The following is a 20774-nucleotide window of genomic DNA, read 5'->3' as shown; positions in this document are numbered from 1 at the left end:
CTATTGGTAGACTCTCTTGGTCTAACAGGATACGTGTTCTATGGACCAAAGCGTTAAGAACCCAGTTCTTCTGCGCGGGCTGGTGACAGCTGCTGGCCTGCAGACATAAATCATTGTGTGTTAGTTTCCGATGTACAGTGTGGCCAGTTGATCCATCTAATCCAGAAACCTACGTATGCAACAGCCAGGCACTTGAAAGATCATCTGTCTCCGTATGTGGGGAAATGCGTTCAGCACAACTGAAACTCAGACTTCCTGCAACGCCTCAACAACCACACATCACAGATTAGGACATCATGGTTAGTTTTGATGTGGTGTCGCTGTTCACTAGGGTCCCATTGAAAGACCCACTAGAATTGACTGCGGAAAAATATGACAGTGCTTTGTTGGACCTGTTCAGACATACACTGACCTCGACGTATTTCCTGTAGCCGGCCGACGTGACCGAGCGGTTCTAGGCGCTACAGTCTGGAACTGCACGACCACTGCGGTCGCAGGTTCGAATCCTGCCTCGGGCATGGATGTGTGTGTGTGATGTCCTTAGGTTACTTAGGTTTAAGTAGTTCTAATTTCTAGGGGACTGATGACCACATAAGTTAAGTCCCATAGTGCTCAGAACCATTTTACCATTCTTTTCCTGTATGGGAACCAATATTACGAGCAAACTGAAGGTGAAGCTATGGGCAGCCCACTGTCTCCTATAGTTGTCAAAATGTTTATGGAGAGTTTTGAGAAGAGGGCATTAGAGACAGCCCGATATAAAATCACATAAATCACATACTTCTTCAGGTATGTGGACGACACCTTCGTTATCTGGCCTCATGGGAAGGACAGGCTCAAAGAGTTCCTTGAACATCTTAACTCTTGCCACCCAAATAACAAGTTTACCATAGAACTGGAGAAGAATGCCCAGCTGCCGTTTCTGGATTTACTAGTTAAAAGGAAAGCAGATGGATCAATTGACCACAATGTGTATCGAAAACTAACACACAATGATTTATATCTGCAGGCCAGCAGCTATAACCACCCTACGCAGAAGAATGGGCTTCTTAAGACATTGGTCCGTAGAGCACGTACCCTGACAGACCAAGAGAGTCTACCAACGGAAATAGATCATCTTAAAACAGTGTTCTGCAAATGTGGATGTTGTTGTTGTTTTTGTTGTTGTTGTGGTCCTCAGTCCAGAGAATGGTTTGATACAGCTCTCCATGCTGCTCTATCCTGTGCAAGGTTCTTCATCTCCCAGTACCTACTGCAACCTACATCCTTCTGAATCTGTTTAATGTATTCATCTCTTGGTCTCCCTCTACGATTTTTACCCTCCACGCTGCGCTCCACTACTAAATTGGTGATCCCTTGATGCCTCAGAATACGTCCTGCCAAACTTCTCTTATTGTAGTCAGGTTGTGCCACAAATTTCTCTTCTCCCCAATTCTGTTCAATACCTCCTCATTAGTATGTGATCTACCCATCTAATCCACACCATTCTTCTGTAGCACCACATTTCGAAAGCTTCTATTCTCTTCTTGTCCAAACTGGTTAACAAATTTCTCTTCTTCAGAAACGATTTCCTTGCCATTGCCAGTCTACATTTTATATCCTCTCTACTTCGACCATCATCAGTTATTTGGCTCCCCAAATAGCAAAACACCTTTACAACTGTAAATGTCTGATTTCCTAATCTAATTCCCTCAGAATCACCTGATTTAATTCGACTACACTCCATTATCCTCGTTTTGCTTTTGTTGATGTTCATCTTATATCCTCCTTTCAAGATACTGTCCATTCCCTTCATCTGCTCTTCAAGATCGTTGCTGTCTCTGATAGAATTACAATGTCATCGGCGAACCTTCTCCATGGATTTTAAATCCTACTCCGAATTTTTCTTTTGTTTCCTTTACTGCTTGATCAATATACAGATTGAGTAACATCGGGGAGAGGCTACAACCCTGTCTCACTCCCTTCCCAACCACTGCTTCCCTTTCATGTCCCTCGACTCTTATAACTGCCATCTGGTTTCTGTACAAATTGTAAATAGGCTTTCGCTCCCTGTATTTTACCCCTGCCACCTTCAGAACTTGAAAGAGAGTATTCCAGTCAACATTGTCAAAAGCTTTCTCTAAGTCTACAAATGCTAGAAACGTAGATTTGCCCTTCTTTAATCTATCTTCTAAGATAAGTCGTAGGGTCAGTATTGCCTCACGAGTCCCAACATTTCTACGGAATCCAGACTGATCTTCCCCGAGGTCGGCGTCTACTAGTTTTTCCATTCGTCTGTAAAGAATTCGTGTTAGTATTTTGCAGCCGTGCCTTATTAAACTGATAGTTCGGTAATTTTCACATCTGTCAACACCGGCTTTCATTAGGATTGGAATTATTATATTCTTCTTGAAGTCTGAGGGTATTTTTCCAGTCTCATACATCTTACTCATCAGATGGTAGAGTTTTGTCAGGGCTTGCTCTTTCAAGGCTATCAGTAGTCTAATGGAATGTTGTCTACTCTCAGGGCCTTGTTTCGACTTAGATCTTTCAGTGCTCTGTCAGTCTCTTCACGCAGTATCATATCTCCCATTTCATCTTCATCTACATTCTCTTCCATTTCCATTATATTGTCCTCAAGTACATCGCCCTTGTATAGACCCTCTATGTACTCCTTTCACCTTTCTGCTTTCCCTTCTTTGCTTAGAACTGGGTTTCCATTTGAGCACAACTGCAATAATGAGGGAACGCGTAACAACATAAAAATGTCAATAATGTTATCGCATACCTGTTATGGACATCAGTGGCCAGGAACTACGAGTTTAGTGAGGTGTTCCTGATAAACCATTACGAATTTGTAATCTCCGTCTGCTTGCGTTTGGAAGTCGATGAGATCAACTTGACATCTGGAAGTTAGCTCCTTGAACAGCATTGGCTTTACTGCTATTTTTTTTAGCGTAAACAAGGCTCACCAAACTAAGATACATTTGGAATCTCTGTATCTTATATTACAGAACTTGGACTTCAAGCGTTTCATCATTCTGTCGCGTCCACCGTGGCCAGTCATTACATGAGTATCATGCAGAAAATCATACAGTTCTTCACCATAAACATAGTATTTAATATTACCTTTTTCAGTTACAGGTTGTAACAATTTGGTTACTCCATTTGATACATCCCCCTAGAAAAATTAAGAATGACTTTGCTGATAAACCTCTTACGTTATTTGATTTTCAAACAGCTGAGCAAAACTGAACGTACTCAGACATTTCTCTCTTTACTTATTCTTATCAACACTAAACTGACACACAATATTTTTAGCGCAACGCAATCTGACTTTGAATAATCCCTATAAAAGAATGGCCCTGACTAACGACAACCTATACCTTTCGTGAATCACTTACCTCACAAAAATCTTCGTTACTCGATCTACTGCAATACAGCGAGCGCCAATAATTCCAGCCAAATAAAAGATACTAACTAGTGAAGGCACTACCTACTGATAGGCATAGTTAGCAAATGAAAGATTTTGTTGGAGAACAAACAATGTATTTACCTTAATAATGTTAAAAAGCCATTATATATATATATATATATATATATATATATATATATATATATTGATTGATTGGTTGGTTTGGGGAAGGAGACCAGACAGTGTGGTCATCGGTCTCATCTCGGATTAGGGAAGGATTGGGAAGGAAGTCGGCCGTGCCCTTTCAGAGGAACCATCCCGGCATTTGCCTGGAGTGATTTAGGGAAATCACGGAAAACCTAAATCAGGATGGCCGGACGCGGGATTGAACCGTCGTCCTCCCGAATGCGAGTCCAGTGTCTAACCACTGCGCCACCCCGCTCGGTATATATATATATATGACATCCAGTTTTACAAATTTTCCTTTTTCTGTCGGACACACGTCCAGATAGTCCGCTCTGAAAACTCTGCCATCTATTTCCCCATATCCATCACTGCTGGCGGCTCACCTCCAACTGCGCAACGCTAGGCGCTGTTCACATCCAGCTGCCCAACACTACAATAGCGAATATTGCAACAATGCCAATTAGGCACAGACTGCACACAGCACAGCCAGTGATTTTCATACAGAGCACTACGTGGCATTACCAACATAAAAATCTAAACAGCCTACTTACACATTCACTTCCAGCACTTCATATCTCTTCAAAACCTTGTTGTCGTCGCCGTCCCTCTTTCGTCCAGACTGTAGTGATTTAGCCTTGCTGATAGGTGACTCGTAATTTTCTTTGTCCATGAAGACAGAATTATAACTGAGATTTCCCCGTTCCACTCTAAGATGTTCGTAGAACTTCACTGTTTCAGCCATAGCTGCAATGATGTGAACCGTAACTGCACTACTGTCATCCATAACCGCACTGCTGTATAATGTAACAATAACGAGCTGACGACAATTACGTTCATGCTGGTGCCTGGTAGCATTGTTTGACGCATCATTTATAATCCGGGAAAAACGATGGTACACCTTCACTTGTGGATAGTATACTGTACAAATGGCTCTGAGCACTATGGGACTTAACACCTGAGGTCAGCAGTCCCCTAGAACTTAGAACTACTTAAACCTAAGGACATCACACACACCCATGCCCGAGGCAGGATTCGAACCTGCGACCGTAGCGGTCGCGCGGTAATATACTGCACACTTTCCCTAGCAGAGTACAGTGATGGTTCACCTTCACTAGCGGATGTAGTTTTTTCAGTTTATGGTAAGCTCTCACTGATCATTTTAGTGACGGTGTACACCCACTAGCGAAGGTTTATTTTCTCTAATCTTCCACTTCCACAATAACGTTTATATGGGTGGTGTACTGTCCATGTTTGGGTGGTGTACTGTCCACGTGCTGTACCGAAACGAGTAACACTTTGGGGAAACAGAAGTACACATCCTGAATCGTTGTAAATCACTATGTATTCAACTTGCTAAACGGCACCCAAATAACACTGTAAAGCGCGAGAACTAAGCACCGAAAAAGGGAGTGCGGGTTTGTAATAAGCGAATGGAGCTTGGATCCTCCCACACATAAATCCATTTGCCAGGGGGACAGAACTCTTCGAGAAACGGGAACTTTGATTTACAATGCTGGAAAACATCCTAAAATGCATGTGAGTGAAGAGACCGCGGAATGTGCGTGCAAAGAATTAGCTAGAAACCCACGTAGATCTATTTGAGAAGATAGTAATGAAATAGCCGTACCTCGTTCGACGGTGCGTCACATTATGCACAAACGTCTCCGGTTGCATTCTTACAGACACCAAATTGGGATCACATTATGCCTGAGGATTACCGCAGACGATGTGATTTTTGTGTTGAAATGTTGCAAAGCATAGACGAAAAAGCAGTGCTGTTCAGTGATGAATCTACCTTCCAAGTCTGTGGCAAAGTAACCCGACGTAATTGTCGGATATGGGCGAGTGAGACTCCAGGAGACATGACTGAGTACGAAAGGTAAAAGTAGTTGAGGTTCGTTTTTTTAAATGGGGTCTGTAGTGAGAGGGCGCTCTTATCTCGACGTATTGGCGAACTACGAAATTCCACAGATGTCCCCGACTTCATTTTACTACAGGATGGTGTCCTACCACACATACATGGGGATGTTATCACATTTCTCCATGAGACGTTTCCTGAGCGTTTTACCGGTTCAGAAATGGCTCTAAGCACTATGGGACTTAACATCTGAGGCCATCAGTCCCCTAGACTTAGAACTACTTAAACCCAACTAACCTAAGGACATCACACACATCCATGCCCGAGGCAGGATTCGAACCTGCGACCGTAGCAGCAGCGTGTTTCCGGACTGAAGCGCCTAGAACCGCTCGGTCACAACGGCCGGCCATTGTACCGGATGGACTGGTCCAGTTCACTGGGCCCCGTGGTCTCCCTTATTCCGCTGGATTTCAGTACATGGGGTTTTTATCAAGGACAATGTTTACAGAACAATTAACCACAAAATAAACAATAGTGAAATAACAAATGAGAAATCATGTCCGCAAAAATGTACTAAGCCATTTGTCACAGACATTGGCTACGCGTTTCGAGATAATCACAAACGCTAATCTCCGTTTATATAGCTAGTTTCATTTCTGATTTTACAAATATGCTAAAATATGTTAATTTCACAATTTTCCAGACGGTAAATAGTAAACCATTGTTTATTGCACAGGAGATGGTGAATCATCTATGGGCAAAAGGAATAGTTGTTTCTTATACAAGGTGGTATTTTCATACAATTTTTTTCACACAAACATGAACTCAAAACAGCTACAGTATCCAAAAGACGGTTGAGTCTTACATATTCTAAGTAGGTTTTCTGGAGTTATACGGCGTCTTTTTACGAAAGAGACACGTCAGAGACACTTTCTCATGTAAACCCCCTTTATGTTCTTCCTTGAGTGAGTTATGTACCATTTAATACTTAAAATTGCTGTTAACACTTTGTACAGGGTGATTCAAGTGCCCCTACTGCTGGGATTTACGCAACCCGCAACGCCATCAAATACTGTGTGCATGATTTTCAAATTCTCTTGCTCGTTACTGGCAAACTATTAGTCCTACGGAAAAAATGAACAGGACTTCTCAGTAAGAAATTTAATGTAGTTAAATTTTGTATCAGGACGCAATTTCACTAGAGGCTGTAGTTTTCGAATTATTCAAGAAAAATAGACAAAAAACGTACAAAAGTGATCTTCAGACGCGTTTTTCTTGAATAACTCGAGAACCGTAAAATTTAACTACATTAAATTTCCTACAAAAAGGTCCTGTTCACTTTTTTTTGTAGGACTAATAGTTTTCATGTAGCGAGTGAGATAAAATGAAAACCTTGTGTATGGTACTTGAAGGCATTGTGGGTGCATGAAACCCAGTATTAGAGGCAGCTGAATCACGCGGTGTACACAAGCAATATTCCAGTGTGGGTTTTTAAACGATTTATAAGGAAATTCTTTCAAATTTGTAAGTTGTATAAGGATGCAGCATAAACGACCGTGCAGGGGACAGAAGTTGCGTGCTGGTGGCCCAGCTGTTGCGGGTGACGGTCTTATGGCAGCTAAATGCGGCGTTGCGTGTTGCAGGGCGATGAAGACGCAGCCCTTCACGAGCGGTCCGCAGCAGAGGACTGCGATGGAGTCACTGATGGCCTTGACACCTTCTCGGACATGGGCAGCACTGCCCTGCTGGTGAGTAGCTCATGTACTCTAAGCTACCTGTTTCTCATAAAGCCTCATCATATGGATAAGATCACAGGTTTACGAAAGTGAATAATCCTTTCTGTCTTTTTGATAAATTTTCATCTTACACGACCTACCTTTCAAATTCCAGGTCCATTTTCTAGTGTTACTGTTTCAGAGATGTTATATATATGTTATCTGGTGCTCTAAGACACAAAGAGTCTACCCTGATGATGAGATGTCTCTGGAAAGACGTCTTAAAACCGTCACAAGCTGTTGTAAATGTTTGTTGACAGTTACGTGAATATGGTTCCAACGGTTTTATGGGTTCAGACATTTATCGAGAATTACTTTGCGCTTTTAACGCTCATGAATTGTTCACTTGATGTCAACGAATTGAACTGTATTGCAGAACCGTGAAGGCTGATACAGTGATCTCCTGTATCTTGCCTGCACATTTGATGACAACGTACAGTCCTTCCAATTGTCCTCATAAAAATTGTCAGGCTGGTGCCGATATCGAAACTAGTAGAAAATAATAAGTTCCTGGCAATTTTAAGATATTTATGAATCACTAATGAGCTGTGGAGCATTGCCCACAGGAATATGTATCATATGATTTAGTTTCAAGTTTCAAATGGCTCTGAGCACTATGGGACTTAACATCTATGGTCATCAGTCCCCTAGAACTTAGAACTACTTAAACCTAACTAACCTAAGGACAGCACACCACACCCAGCCATCACGAGGCAGAGAAAATCCCTGACCCCGCCGGGAATCGAACCCGGGAACCCGGGCGTGGGAAGCGAGAACGCTACCGCAGTTTCAAGTTTAAATACATATTTTCTCACTATGTCACATTAAAAATAGTGTACTATTTGCTACACAGCCAATAAGATGATCGTCGCCCTCGCACATGTTGCCTGTCATATGTAACAAATATATACTGGATGGATGACCACGACAGTCTATCTTTCATAGCCACCCCCCATGCCTAGCCTTCTAATCACCCAGTTATCGCCCTTCAGGGCACTTTGCCTTAGTTTTTTTTTCTACGTCTCAATGAAGTCATGTTTTGCCATAGATGTCTCGGAAATGAGAGAATCAGGAGCGAGCAATAACAACATTTTCTCACAGTGCGTAATGGCAGTTAGCTGAAGCAGTTTCACTGTGTACAGCGCTGCGCTGTATCATCGAATAGCGCCCGTTGTGGAAATTCGTGTCGAGGGCCTCGGCTCTGGTGGCAGTCGATACAGGGAATGAGGACGGAAGGGGGAGACCGATACGCCGCCGAGGCCTGCCTTTCTTTCACTTCCGCCGTCCTTGAGATTTCGGTGCCACGGTGATTAGCTAGGCGGCCTGCCGACGCGTTTTATACTCTCGCGTGAAACATGAACCTTCGGTCCTGACCATGCTCAAAGCATTCATTCCTTCTGCTTCTGTGCCGAGTCTTGCGTTCCGCTGTAGACAGATACCATCTACATGATTCCATCTTCAGTCCCTAGCAGTGGCTGTTGCTTTGTAAGAGCACAAGGGCGAATGAACACCCTAACTTTTGACATCTTGCAGATTTATTGCTTATTTTTCTTTGAATGTTGTTCAACGCAATGTAGATACGGTAAACTGAAATACATGGCACTAAATGTACAGCGATATACTACGTTGCTTCTTCTCTGGACTCCCTGAAATTTGGCTTCAGGGTCGTGAGCACGCCTTGGCTTGGGCACGTTTTAAGGAATTTCTGTGCATGCGCAACCGGCGTGACGTAGTGGCCTTACGGACCAAATACATACGGAATTGATCAACAATGTGCACTGTTGACGGTGTGCGCAGCTAGCCCTTACACTGACCTACAAGTTTATGTCATGCCACCAGATGGTAACACACCGCAGCAAACGTTTGTCCGCCTGGCTTAAATCCTGATAGACGGTAGCGCTCTCCTCAGATATGCCAGTTCACTCGCTATACACTGAAATTAGTGTTTGTTATATTGCTACTGGAACTTTTTCCCAAGTAAGATATAGTTCTCTACTTCTGGGTTCTCAATATGAGAAAATTCAGTCCAAATTTGTATTTCCATTTAGAATAAGGGAAGAATTTGCAACATCATAGCAACTTCTACTTTCGCTTCCTATGACTTTATACTCAGTATATGGTATACTGATAGGAAAACCTGTTTTGTGGGGACTCTGAATGAGATATAGTATATTAAGTTATGGATTTTATCATACTGTAATCAATTTGAGGTGCTGAGAACCATAAGGCACATCATCGTCGATTGTGAGACTGTAGCATGTGTTCATGCTACTGATGTCAGTTGATCATATGTGGGTCAGGTTTATCTGTGGTGTAGGAAAGCATTGTATTAATGAACAGTCACGAAAAGCTGTCTCGCTGATTTGTCTGATATTCACTTAAATGTTGGATCAACGACGCTGTGCTTTTTGCCCTTACCGTTCTCAGCGCCTTATTTGTACTCCGGTCAAGCGAACATGTTGGTAGATATTAGTGCTTGGAAATAGAAATGGCGTGTGGCTAGGGCCACCCGTCGGCTAGACCGTTCGCCAGGACCAAGTCATTCGAGTTGACGCCACTTCGGCGATTTGCGTGTCGATGGGGATGAAATGATAATGATAAGGACAATACAACACCCAGTCCCTGAGCGGAGAAAATCTCCCACCCAGCCAGGAATCGAACCCGGGCCATTAGGTATGACATTCCGTCGCTCTGACCACTCAACTACCAAGGGCGGACAGTATTAGTGCTTGAATTTAATCATTTACACAAACGGCAGCTAGTGTTAGGAGTTGGTTGTTTACCGTACAGGAATTGGCATTCGTGTGTTGTGTCATCATGAACTCTGTTCAATCTGTTTTAATGGCAAACAGAAAAGAAAATTATCAGGAAAAGTTAGCTGCGAATGATCTAGGGCCTCCCAGGCCAGATCCACTGACTGCATAAGTGACGAAATAAAGAAAAAACCGTGACTACAAGCGAATATTTAACAAACACGTGTAGAATAAGTTGTTGCGTGGGTACAACGTAAAAATGTGTAATTTTCATCCTGTTAGGGAACTTATACATTTATCCGAAAAAATAAAAAAGCACGAAAATTCCTACTTAAATACTTACTTTCCGTGTCCGGAACTAGACTTCAGACTTCCAAAAATCAGCAGCCAATATGGCCTTGTCATTTGCATCCCATAAGCCATTCATTGTGCAGGGCTGGTCTAAATATGGACAGATAAGCAGGTGTTGAGGATTCTGGACAGAACCACACAGACAGAGAGTGTTCTCATTCTCTTTTAGGAAGCCCCATTGCTGCAGGTTTGTCTTCCACTTCGGCACTTCTACCCTCATACGGTTTAGGGTTCTCCAGACTGTGTATGGTAGGCCTCCACCAGGCGCCAGTTCTTCTTTTACATCTTTATGGGGGTTTCTCAGGTAGATTTCCCACCTTTTCAAACGATTCTCTGCAGCCGACCCTTCCAGGGCTCGGGTACGTGACAGGAAACTCTTTCTCGAACAAAGCCGTCGGTCAGCAGGCTGGTGTCCATATAAAGGGTGACGCATGTCCTTTTCTTGCTTGGTTTTTTCGGCTTCGGCAGCGATGTCACGTCGTATGTTGGGAGGTGCGATCCCCATGATTAAGTACATCTTGTACACTGGGGTTGGCCTCATGCATCCGGTAACAATCCGTGCCATTTCATTCACCGCGACATCAACTTTTCTCGCGTGTGTTGATGCAGACCATGCTGGAGCGGCGTATCCCGCGGCTGACACACTGAGTGCAAGGGCTGAAGTTCTCAGGAGTTTTGGGTTTGCGCCCCAGGATCCGCTGGTTAGTTTCCTGATGATGTTGTTTCTAGTTGAGACTTTTTCCCTTGTGGCATTACAATGATGTTTATAGGTCAGTGTGCGATGCAACGTGACACCAAGATATTTGGGCGTTTTACAATCCTCGAGACGTTCACCTTTCCATATTACATTTCATTCACGATTTGCCTCCCTGCTCTTTAAATGGAATGCACTGACCTGCGTCTTGGAAGGGTTTGCCCCATAAATGCAAAACGGAGAGTAGCGAAAGCTTAAACATTGTTTCGTTCTTGCCCTACACTGTACTTCCTTATGCACAAAACAGCATAGTTCCACAGAAACAATTCTTTCTTTGTTGAGACAAGTTATGCGTATTATTATTATTATTATTATTATTATTATTACAATTATTATTACTGTTATTATTATTGTTGGCAGTGGCTGTAATTGTGTAAATATGTTGATAACCGTAAGTGTTATACAGCACTTGCTATTCTCTTATTTATCTGAATCTAAAATTAGCGAACATCCATAATGTATACTCACGAACCGCCACTGGTACCTAGGTATAGCTCGAACGAATAAAGAATGTGACTTGCAACAGAGGCTACACTGTGCTACGAAGGAAAACACATGGAGATGATACACCGACGGAAAAAAATCACAACACCAAAAAGTAATTAGTGTAGAGAAATAAAATTTCAAGAACACATTTTTCTAGATAACATTACCAGATCACAGATTAATGAAAATGAGAGATAAACCATTGTAAATGAGAAATGCTGATACATTAATAACCGGCGTAACCGCCAGAATGTTGAATGCAAGCACGCAAACGTGCATGAATTGCGATGTACAGGTGCCGGATGACAGTTTGCGGGATGGCGTTCCGCGCCTATGGCACTTGGTCGGTCAATGCGGAGATGGTTAATGCTGGTTTGGATGACGTTGGAGTTGTTTTCCACTTGGAGACAGATCTGGTGATCGAGCAGGCCAAGGCAGCGTGTCGACACTCTACAGAACATGTTGAGCTACATCAGTGATATGTGGGGGAGAGTTGAAAAACACGCCCTGGAATGCTGTTCTTGAATGCCACTACAACAGGTTGAATCACCAGATTTACGTACAATTTTGCACTCAGGGATAGCCACGAGAATGCTCCTGCTATCATACAAAATCGCATCTCAGACCATAACTCCAGGTGTAGGTCCGGTGTGTCAAGTACGTAGACAGGTTGGTTGCAGGCCCTCAACTAGTCTCCTAATCAACACACCGCCGTCACTGGCTCCGAGGCAAAACCAGCTTTCATCAGAAAACATAACAGACTTCCACCCTGTCCTCAATTAGCTCTCGCTTGACACCACTGAAGCTACGAATCGCGATGGTTTGGGGTCAGTGGAGTACACGCTACAGGGCGTCTGGATCGAAGCTGACCTTGAAGCAACCGATTTGTAACAATGCGTTGTGCCACTGTGGTGGCAGCTGCTGCTCAAACTGCTGCTGCATTACTATGCGCCAGAACCATACGCCGAACACGATGATCTCTTCTCTCGGTAGAGCCACGTGACCGTCCGGAGCCCGATCTTCCTGTGACCGCTGCCAGCAATCATGTACAGTGGCTACATTCCCGCCACGTCTTTCTGCAGTATCGCAGAAGAAACATAGAGCTTCTAGCTACGCTATTACACGATCTAGTTCAAACTCAGTGAGGTATTGATAATGGCGTCTTTGTAGTCTTAAATGCATTCTTGGCTAACATCAGTTTACAGCGTCCAAAGGTAACTGACGCTCACGACCGTCACAGCGAACGTTGCAGAGCGTATTTACAACAAACCTCGTTTACATCCTCAAAATGGCGGTACCAGCGCCACTCTTAGGCGACTGACGTGAAATCTGAATACACATCGTGTTTCTGATGTAGAAGCAGGCCTACCAACTTTCGTTTCCGTCGCACAGCTCCTTATTGGTATTGCGATTTTTTCCCGTCAGCGTAAAATATTCAAAAGAACAAAGTAACCATTTGTAGTTCGTATTATCCATAAACCACTCACCAAAGAAATAATGGAAAATGATGACCAAGTGCACCTTGTGCGTACAGGACTTCTAGCAGTTCTTCAATGCACTGTTCTTCACACTCTTCGCCGCGACCTACACTCACAAATGCGTAATGTAACAATGAATGCAGCATATACACTACTGGACATTAAAATTGCTACACTAAGAAGAAATGCAGATGATAAACGGGTAGTCATTGGACAAATGCATTATACTACAACTGACATGTGATTACATTTTCACGCAATTTGGGTGCTTAGATCCTGAGAAATCAGTACCCAGAACAACCTCCTCTGGCCGTAATAACGGCCTTGATACGCCCGGGCATTGAGTCAAACAGAGCTTGGATGGCGTGTACAGGTACAGCTGCCCATGCAGCTTCAACACGATACCACAGTTCATCAAGAGTAGTGACTGGCGTATTGTGACGAGTCTGTTGCTCGGCAACCATTGATCAGACGTTTTCAGTTGGTGAGAGATCTGGAGAATGTGCTGGCCAGGGCAGCAGTCGAACATTTTCTGTACCCAGAAACTCCCGCACAGGACATGCTACATGCGGTCGTGCATTATCCTGCTGAAATGTAGGGTTTCGCAGGGATTCAATGAAGGGTAGAGCCACGGGTCGTAACACATCTGAAACGTAACGTCCACTGTTCAAAGTGCCGTCAATGCCAACAAGAGGTGACTGAGACGTGTAACTAGTGGCACCCCATACCATCACGCCGGGTGATACGTCAGTATGGCGATGACGAATACACGCTTCCAATTTGAGTTCACCGCGATGTCGCCAAACACGGATGCGACCATCATGATGCTGTAAACAGCACCTGGATTCATCCGCAAAAATGACGTTTTGCCATTCGTGCACCCAGGTTCGTCGTTGAGTACACCATCGCAGGCGCTCCTGTCTGTGTTGCAGCGTCAAGGGTGACCGCAGCCATGGTCTCCGAGCTGATAGTCCGTGCTGCTGCAAACGTCGTCGAACTGTTCGTGCAGATGGTTGTTGTCTTGCAAACGTCCCCATCTGTTGACTCAGGGATCGAGACGTGGCTGCACGATCCGTTACAGCCATGCGGATAAGATGCCTGTCATCTCGACTGCTAGCGATACGAGGCCGTTGGGATCCAGCACGGCGTTCCGTATTACCCTCCTGAACCCACCGATTCCATATTCCGCTAACAGTCATTGGATCTCGACCAACGCGAGCAGCAATGTCGCGATACAGTAAACCGCAATCGCGAAAGGCTACAATCCGACCTTTATCAAAGTCGGAAACGTGATGGTACGCATTTCTCCTCTTTACACGGGGCATCACAACGTTTCACCAGGCAACGTCGGTCAACTGCTGTTTGTGTATCAGAAATCGGGTGGAAACTTTCCTCATGTCAGCACGTTATAGGTGTCGCCACCGGCGCCAGCCTTGTGTGAATGCTCTGAAAAGCTAATCATTTGCAATGATTCTTTCACTCTAGAAATTCCGTACCCTTAACTTTTGCACGAAATGGTACTACCAACTGAGCTATCTGGACACGCTTTACGGATCGGATCGAAACTTCAGTTTCATAACATCTATAACTCACTACTATAAGAGTACAGCCTTTTCCTTTAGTACTCTTCGGTTCTCGAAACACTGTGCATTCGAAATAGCTGGAGGAGAGAGGACGGTTCGGGAAAAATTTTTCCTCTGAGGGAGTCTCTGTGAAGGATGGATAAGTCTGAGGGAAGCACTGGAAGACTGGCAACTCGGGCGGTATTTCAGTGGCTCATTTAGTGAGAGCATTGCCCGAAAAAGGCGAGTCCTGGGTTCACGCCCCCTCCCTGTCACGGCACATGTCAGCTATCAGGAAGCTTTGTTTCGAAGCTGTTGAACAGTAGTAAAAACAAAAAAAAAAAAAGAATGACGCAGTGATTAAGGCACTGGATTGACATTATGAGGGGGCGGTGACTGAGGGTGGAATTCAAATGACCGCTCATAAAACCAGAATTCAATTACCCACGTTTTTTTCTAAACCCATTTCCTTCCTCGTCCTTGTCTTCTCCGAGCGTGATTCTCCATCGTTGATATTACGTTAAACCCTAATAAACGTAAGGCTGTGCGTTCGGGTGTTCGGCTGAGGTTTTCGTTTCTATGTTATGCACAATATTTCGACGACCGACTCAGTTTTCTTCATGAGGTGCTGCGAACTCTCCTGTTACCACATAACTGTCGTCTGTGGACGGTTGGTGTCGTGCTGTTATTTAGAGCCCAGTTCGACTCCCAGCGCCATCTACGCTCTTTTATTCATTGAGACACTCTTTGACCGTTTTCAGCTCTGGTCTATGAGATGTCCTACGAGATCTTGATAAATTTAGTGCTCGAACCCAAGTCTTGTTTTAATTGAAACCACCGTCCCAATTTATTAAGACGCCGCCGGCCATCTCATCTACCACAGCTATCCTAGGAAGTTCTGGTCTTATGTTAAATCAGTAAGTGGCTCGAAACAGCATATCCAGACACCCCGGGATGATGATGGCATTGAAACAGAGGATGACACGCGTAAAGCTGAAATACTAAACACCTTTTTCCAAAGCTGTTTCACTGAGGAAGACCGCACTGCAGTTCCTTTTCTAAATCCTCGCACAAACGAAAAAATGACTGACATCGAAATAAGTGTCCAAGGAATAGAAAAGCAACTGGAATCATTCAACAGAGGAAAGTCCACTGGACCTGACGGGATACCAATTCGATTCTACACAGAGTACGCGAAAGAACTTGCCCCCCTTCTAACAGCCGTGTACCGCAAGTCTCTAGAGGAACGGAAGGTTCCAAATGATTGGAAAAGAGCACAGGTAGTCCCAGTCTTCAAGAAGGGTCGTCGAGCAGATGCGCAAAACTATAGACCTATATCTCTGACGTCCATCTGTTGTAGAATTTTAGAACATGTTTTTTGCTCGCGTATCATGTCGTATTTGGAAACCCAGAATCTACTCTGTAGGAATCAACGTGGATTCCGGAAACAGCGATCGTGTGAGACCCAACTCGCTTTATTTGTTCATGAGACCCAGAAAACATTAGATAAAGGCTCCCAGGTAGATGCTATTTTCCTTGACTTCCGGAAGGCGTTCGATACAGTTCCGCACTGTCGCCTGGTAAACATAGTAAGAGCCTACGGAATATCAGACCAGCTGTGTGACTGAAGAGTTTTTAGCAGACAGAAGACAGCATGCTGTTATCAATGGAGAGACGTCTACAGACGTTAAAGTAACCTCTGGCGTGCCACAGGGGAGTGTTATGGGACCATTGCTTTTCACAATATATATAAATGACCTAGTAGATAGTGTCGGAAGTTTCATGCGGCTTTTCGCGGATGATGCTGTAGTATACAGAGAAGTTGCAGCATTAGAAAATTGTAGCGAAATGCAGGAAGATCTGCAGCGGATAGGCACTTGGTGCAGGGAGTGGCAACTGACCCTTAACATAGACAAATGTAATGTATTGCGAATACATAGAAAGAAGGATCCTTTATTGTATGATTATGTGATAGCGGAACAAACACTGGTAGCAGTTACTTCTGTAAAATATCTGGGAGTATGCGTGCGGAACGATTTGAAGTGGAATGATCATATAAAATTAATTGTTGGTAAGGCGGGTACCAGGTTGAGATTAATTGGGAGAGTCCTTAGAAAATGTAGTCCATCAACAAAGGAGGTGGCTTACAAAACACTCGTTCGACCTAAACTTGAGTATTGCTCACCAGTGTGGGATCCGTACCAGATCGGGTTGACGGAGGAGATAGAGAAGATCCAAAGAAGAGCGGCACGTTTCGTCACAGGGTTATTTGGTAACCGTGATAGCGTTACGGAGATGTTTAGCAAACTCAAGTGGCAGACTCTGCAAGAGAGGCGCTCTGCATCGCGGTGTAGCTTGATGTCCAGGTTTCGAGAGGGTGCGTTTCTGGATGAGGTATCGAATATATTGCTTCCCCCTACTTATACCTCCCGAGGAGATCACGAATGTAAAATTAGAGAGATTCGAGCGCGCACGGAGGCTTTCAGACAGTCGTTCTTCCCGCGAACCATACGCGACTGGAACAGAAAAGGGAGGTAATGACAGTGGCACGTAAAGTTGGCACGTAAAGTGCCCTCCGCCACACACCGTTGGATGGCTTGCGGAGTATAAATGTAGATGTAGATGCATAAAACGCAGTGAGAATTTATGTCTCAGAGAATAAAAGTGTGGGCTCTGAAAAACAAAGAAGGATCAAAGCGTGCAGCGGGCACGAGGAGTACGCATGACAGCACAGCTCGCAGTATCGTTAGAAGACACCTGGACTGATCGTCAAAATATTCAGCATGAAATAGAATCAGCGATTCGTCTGAACATCCGGAAGCACACTATTAATGAAACACGCCTAGAGAACCTAAGAGCTTCTTGCAACATTCGTTAACGAATGCGTAATGATTCCTGATGTACCCGCCGCTGCATGCCACGTTTCAGTCGCTACTACGCACCCAGCTGTAAGCAGCGAGGAGGCAACATGTAAAGGTGGACGCGAATCAAACGTGACGAGCAGTAATGATCAACTAAGCGGACAGAAGAACACAGCCTAGCTCTGTGTTCGTAGACACGCGTTATCAGCGCTCGCCCTGTCGACGATGGAGTGTACCACATCTCACCGATTCATCCTGCAGTACCGTCACTTGGAGAAAAAAAAGACATGCTATCGTTGGGTTGCATCTGGGTAACAAGGAAGGTAAATGTAGAGTGGAAATAAAATTATCTGTAAGATGCTTGCAAGCAGTGGACGGATAGAAACATTTTACTACATGTCATTCGAAGACAATTGAACGATGTGGCACTAAACCTGAAGAATAATTTATTGCCGGTCGGGGTGGCCGAGCGGTTCTAGGCGCTACAGTCTGGCTGGAACCGCGCGACCGCTACGGTCGCAGGTTCGAATCCTGCCTCGGGCATGGATGTGTGTGATGTCCTTAGGTTAGTTAGGTTTAAGTAGTTCTAAGTTCTAGGGGACTGATGACTTTAGAAGTTAAGTCCCATAGTGCTCAGAGCCATTTGAACCAATAATTTATTCACTATTCTGAAATAGTCACAGTAGAAGAGCACTAGTTCGTATCCCGTCTGTAGCGAATCAAAGTCAACTAGAGCCAAGATAGAACAATATAGCTTAACCAGCATGTCCAGGGACCCAAAGCCAAGTCGTTTTACGCAATAGTAAAATCCTCCAGTGTAATAATCCGGTTCGTATGCAAGTCCACAGGCAACGGTAGGTTCCCCGATCAATTCATGCTGTCACTGGCTGCTTAATGGTCCGCAGTGAATTTGCAGGACCGAGACCACTACTGTCGGTTGAAGGCACTTGTGTTGCGAGCACCTCCTAGTGCAGGCCGTGGTCTTGTGAAAACCTCGTAGTACGGACCGCATTGTTTGTCAGCGATTGTGGTGTGTGCATGTCGATGTTATAGTCGGACCCTGAGGTGCGTTAGGCTGGGATGCAAAAACTATGATTATCTGCTTCTTTCAGTCGGCAATAAGTCACAAATAGAATGAAAGGTGGAAATAATAAAAATGTCTATTATGTAAACTGAAGGTGAAGGGGGCAGCGGCCGCCCGGGGTAGCCGCGTGGTATGAGAGTTGTCGCGGTCCGCCCGGCTACCCCGTCGGAGGTTCGAGTCCTCCCTCAGGCATGGATGTGTGTGTTGTCTTTAGCGTAAGTTAGTTTAAGTTAGATTTAGTAGTGCGTAAGCGTAGGGACCGATGACCTCAGCAGTTTGGTCCCATAAGATCTTACCACAAATTACCAAAATTTCCAAAGGGGGCAGAAAGGAAAGGGAAGGAACTACTGATGTCAGCTGTGTTGGGACTTTATACGGAAACAGCGGCGACGAGTGAAAATGTTTGCCGAACCCGGGATCTCCTGATTACTACGCAGCTGCGTTAAGCACTGTGTTTATTGTAATTGCGCGGGCTATCTCAGCACGCCTCCCGACCGACCTACATTTCCACCTAGCACCAACATTCCGCAGTTTCCATCCATGTCCTCCACGCTTGCTACCTTGAGATTCCCACAGGAGGTCGGACGTAACTGTGCATCCGCACTGAAGGTGGTGGGTTCTTTGTCCATCGAGGTGAATCAATTATATGGAGGTGTGGTCCGAAAGAACGGGCACCGCGCGCTGATATAATAAAAAAGGCATTTTTTCGAAAGAGAGACTAGGAATAATTCAACTTCAGATACTTTTTACGAGCTTAACGTGTTTGTACTAAGTAACTAACCAAAGTATGTTAAAATTTTCATCGAATTTCGTACAGTGCTCAGTAATAATTTTTGCTTGGTGATGCAATAGTTCCTGTATCTCTTTGTGAATGAAGCATTTCATTTGTTTGTTTTCAACTCGATATTTACAGTACACAGATTCAGTTAGAATACTCTACCACATGTAAAGCATTCAGTGAAATTCCAAATACGGCATGCACAAACGAACCATACCCTTTGACATACCAACAGTATGATACTGAAACTTCCTGGCTGATTAAAACTGTATGCCGGACCGAGACTCGAACTCAGGAACTTTGTCTTTCGCGGCCAAGTGCTCTACCATCTACCATCTCACGCCCCGTCCTCCCAGCTTTACTTCTGCCAGTACCTCGTCTCCTACCTCCCAAACGTAAAGCTGTGAGGACGGGGCGTGAGTCGTGCTTGGGTAGCTCAGATGGTAGAGCACTTGCCCGCGAAAGGCAAAGGTCCCGAGTTCGAGTCTCGGTCCGGCACACAGTTTTAATCTGCCAGGAAGTTTCATATCAGCGCACACTCTGCTGCAGAGTGAAAATCTCATTCTGGAACATCCTCCAGGCTGTGGCTAAGCCATGTCACCGCAATATTCTTTCTTTCAGGAGTGCTAGTTCTGCAAGGTTCGCGGGAGAGCTTCTGTAAATTTTGGAAGGTGGGAGACGAGGTACTGGCAGAGGTAAAGCTGTGAGGACGGGCGAGAGTCGTGCTTGGGTAGCTCAGATGGTAGAGCACTTGCCCGTGAAAGGCAAAGGTCCCGAGTTCGAGTCTCGGTCCGGCACACAGTTTTAATCTGTCAGGAAGTTTCATATCAGCGCACACTCCGCTGCAGAGTGAAAATCTCATTGCAGTATGATACTGTTTCTCAGGTTGCATAGTCTATCACAGTTGGCACACCATCTGCGGCATCTTTAGCCTCGAGCATCTTCAGTATAATTTTAAGGAACTGAAAACAGCTCCGGGGGTCGAGAACTTGACGAGTACAGCGTAACTGCTAGAGAACTATACGGTTCAGCCATTCAACCAGCTTTACTCATAGTTCTCGGACGCGTCCATAACGTGGAAGTTCATGTCGTCTGTCGCACCTCTGTGCAAAACAGTTTTGTGTAAATGAATGAAAGTTATAGCAGTTTCTGAAGTGCGTTTTTCGGATAATATTCTTTTTGAAAAAAAAAATGCTTTCGTATTATGTATTTTCTTTGCTATGCAGATTTTCGATTCCAGTTTTAAGAAAAAAAAAGATCATTAAACAGGGTACTCTTTTCCTTGTTAAGGTCTCACATGGCCATTTAGTAAATAACTGAGTATTGTTTTATTGTTCGCCATGGTTGCTACAATGCTCCGAATTAAGTAATTCATCACAATTAACAAAAAAATTGCTGTAAAAAATGTAATCGCTAAAAACTTACATTAAACACATTTTTCAACACAACTTTCT

General features: G+C 44.3%; 1 protein-coding gene across 1 annotated transcript in view; it reads left to right on the top strand.

Moving 5' to 3' along the window:
• Nucleotides 1-20774, top strand: part of LOC126421539 (calpain-12-like) — a 71854-nt gene that overhangs the window by 6910 nt on the left and 44170 nt on the right. The window contains exon 2 of the mRNA XM_050087237.1: nucleotides 7082-7186. Coding sequence (XP_049943194.1) covers nucleotides 7082-7186 — 105 coding nt within the window. The remainder of the gene's footprint in view (nucleotides 1-7081; nucleotides 7187-20774) is intronic.

This window comes from Schistocerca serialis, chromosome 1, assembly GCF_023864345.2.
Source record: "Schistocerca serialis cubense isolate TAMUIC-IGC-003099 chromosome 1, iqSchSeri2.2, whole genome shotgun sequence".
In the NCBI taxonomy this organism is placed as follows: Eukaryota; Metazoa; Arthropoda; class Insecta; order Orthoptera; family Acrididae; genus Schistocerca; species Schistocerca serialis.
Note: the sequence above shows the minus strand (reverse complement) of the source record. Positions and strands in the feature narration are given on the sequence as shown.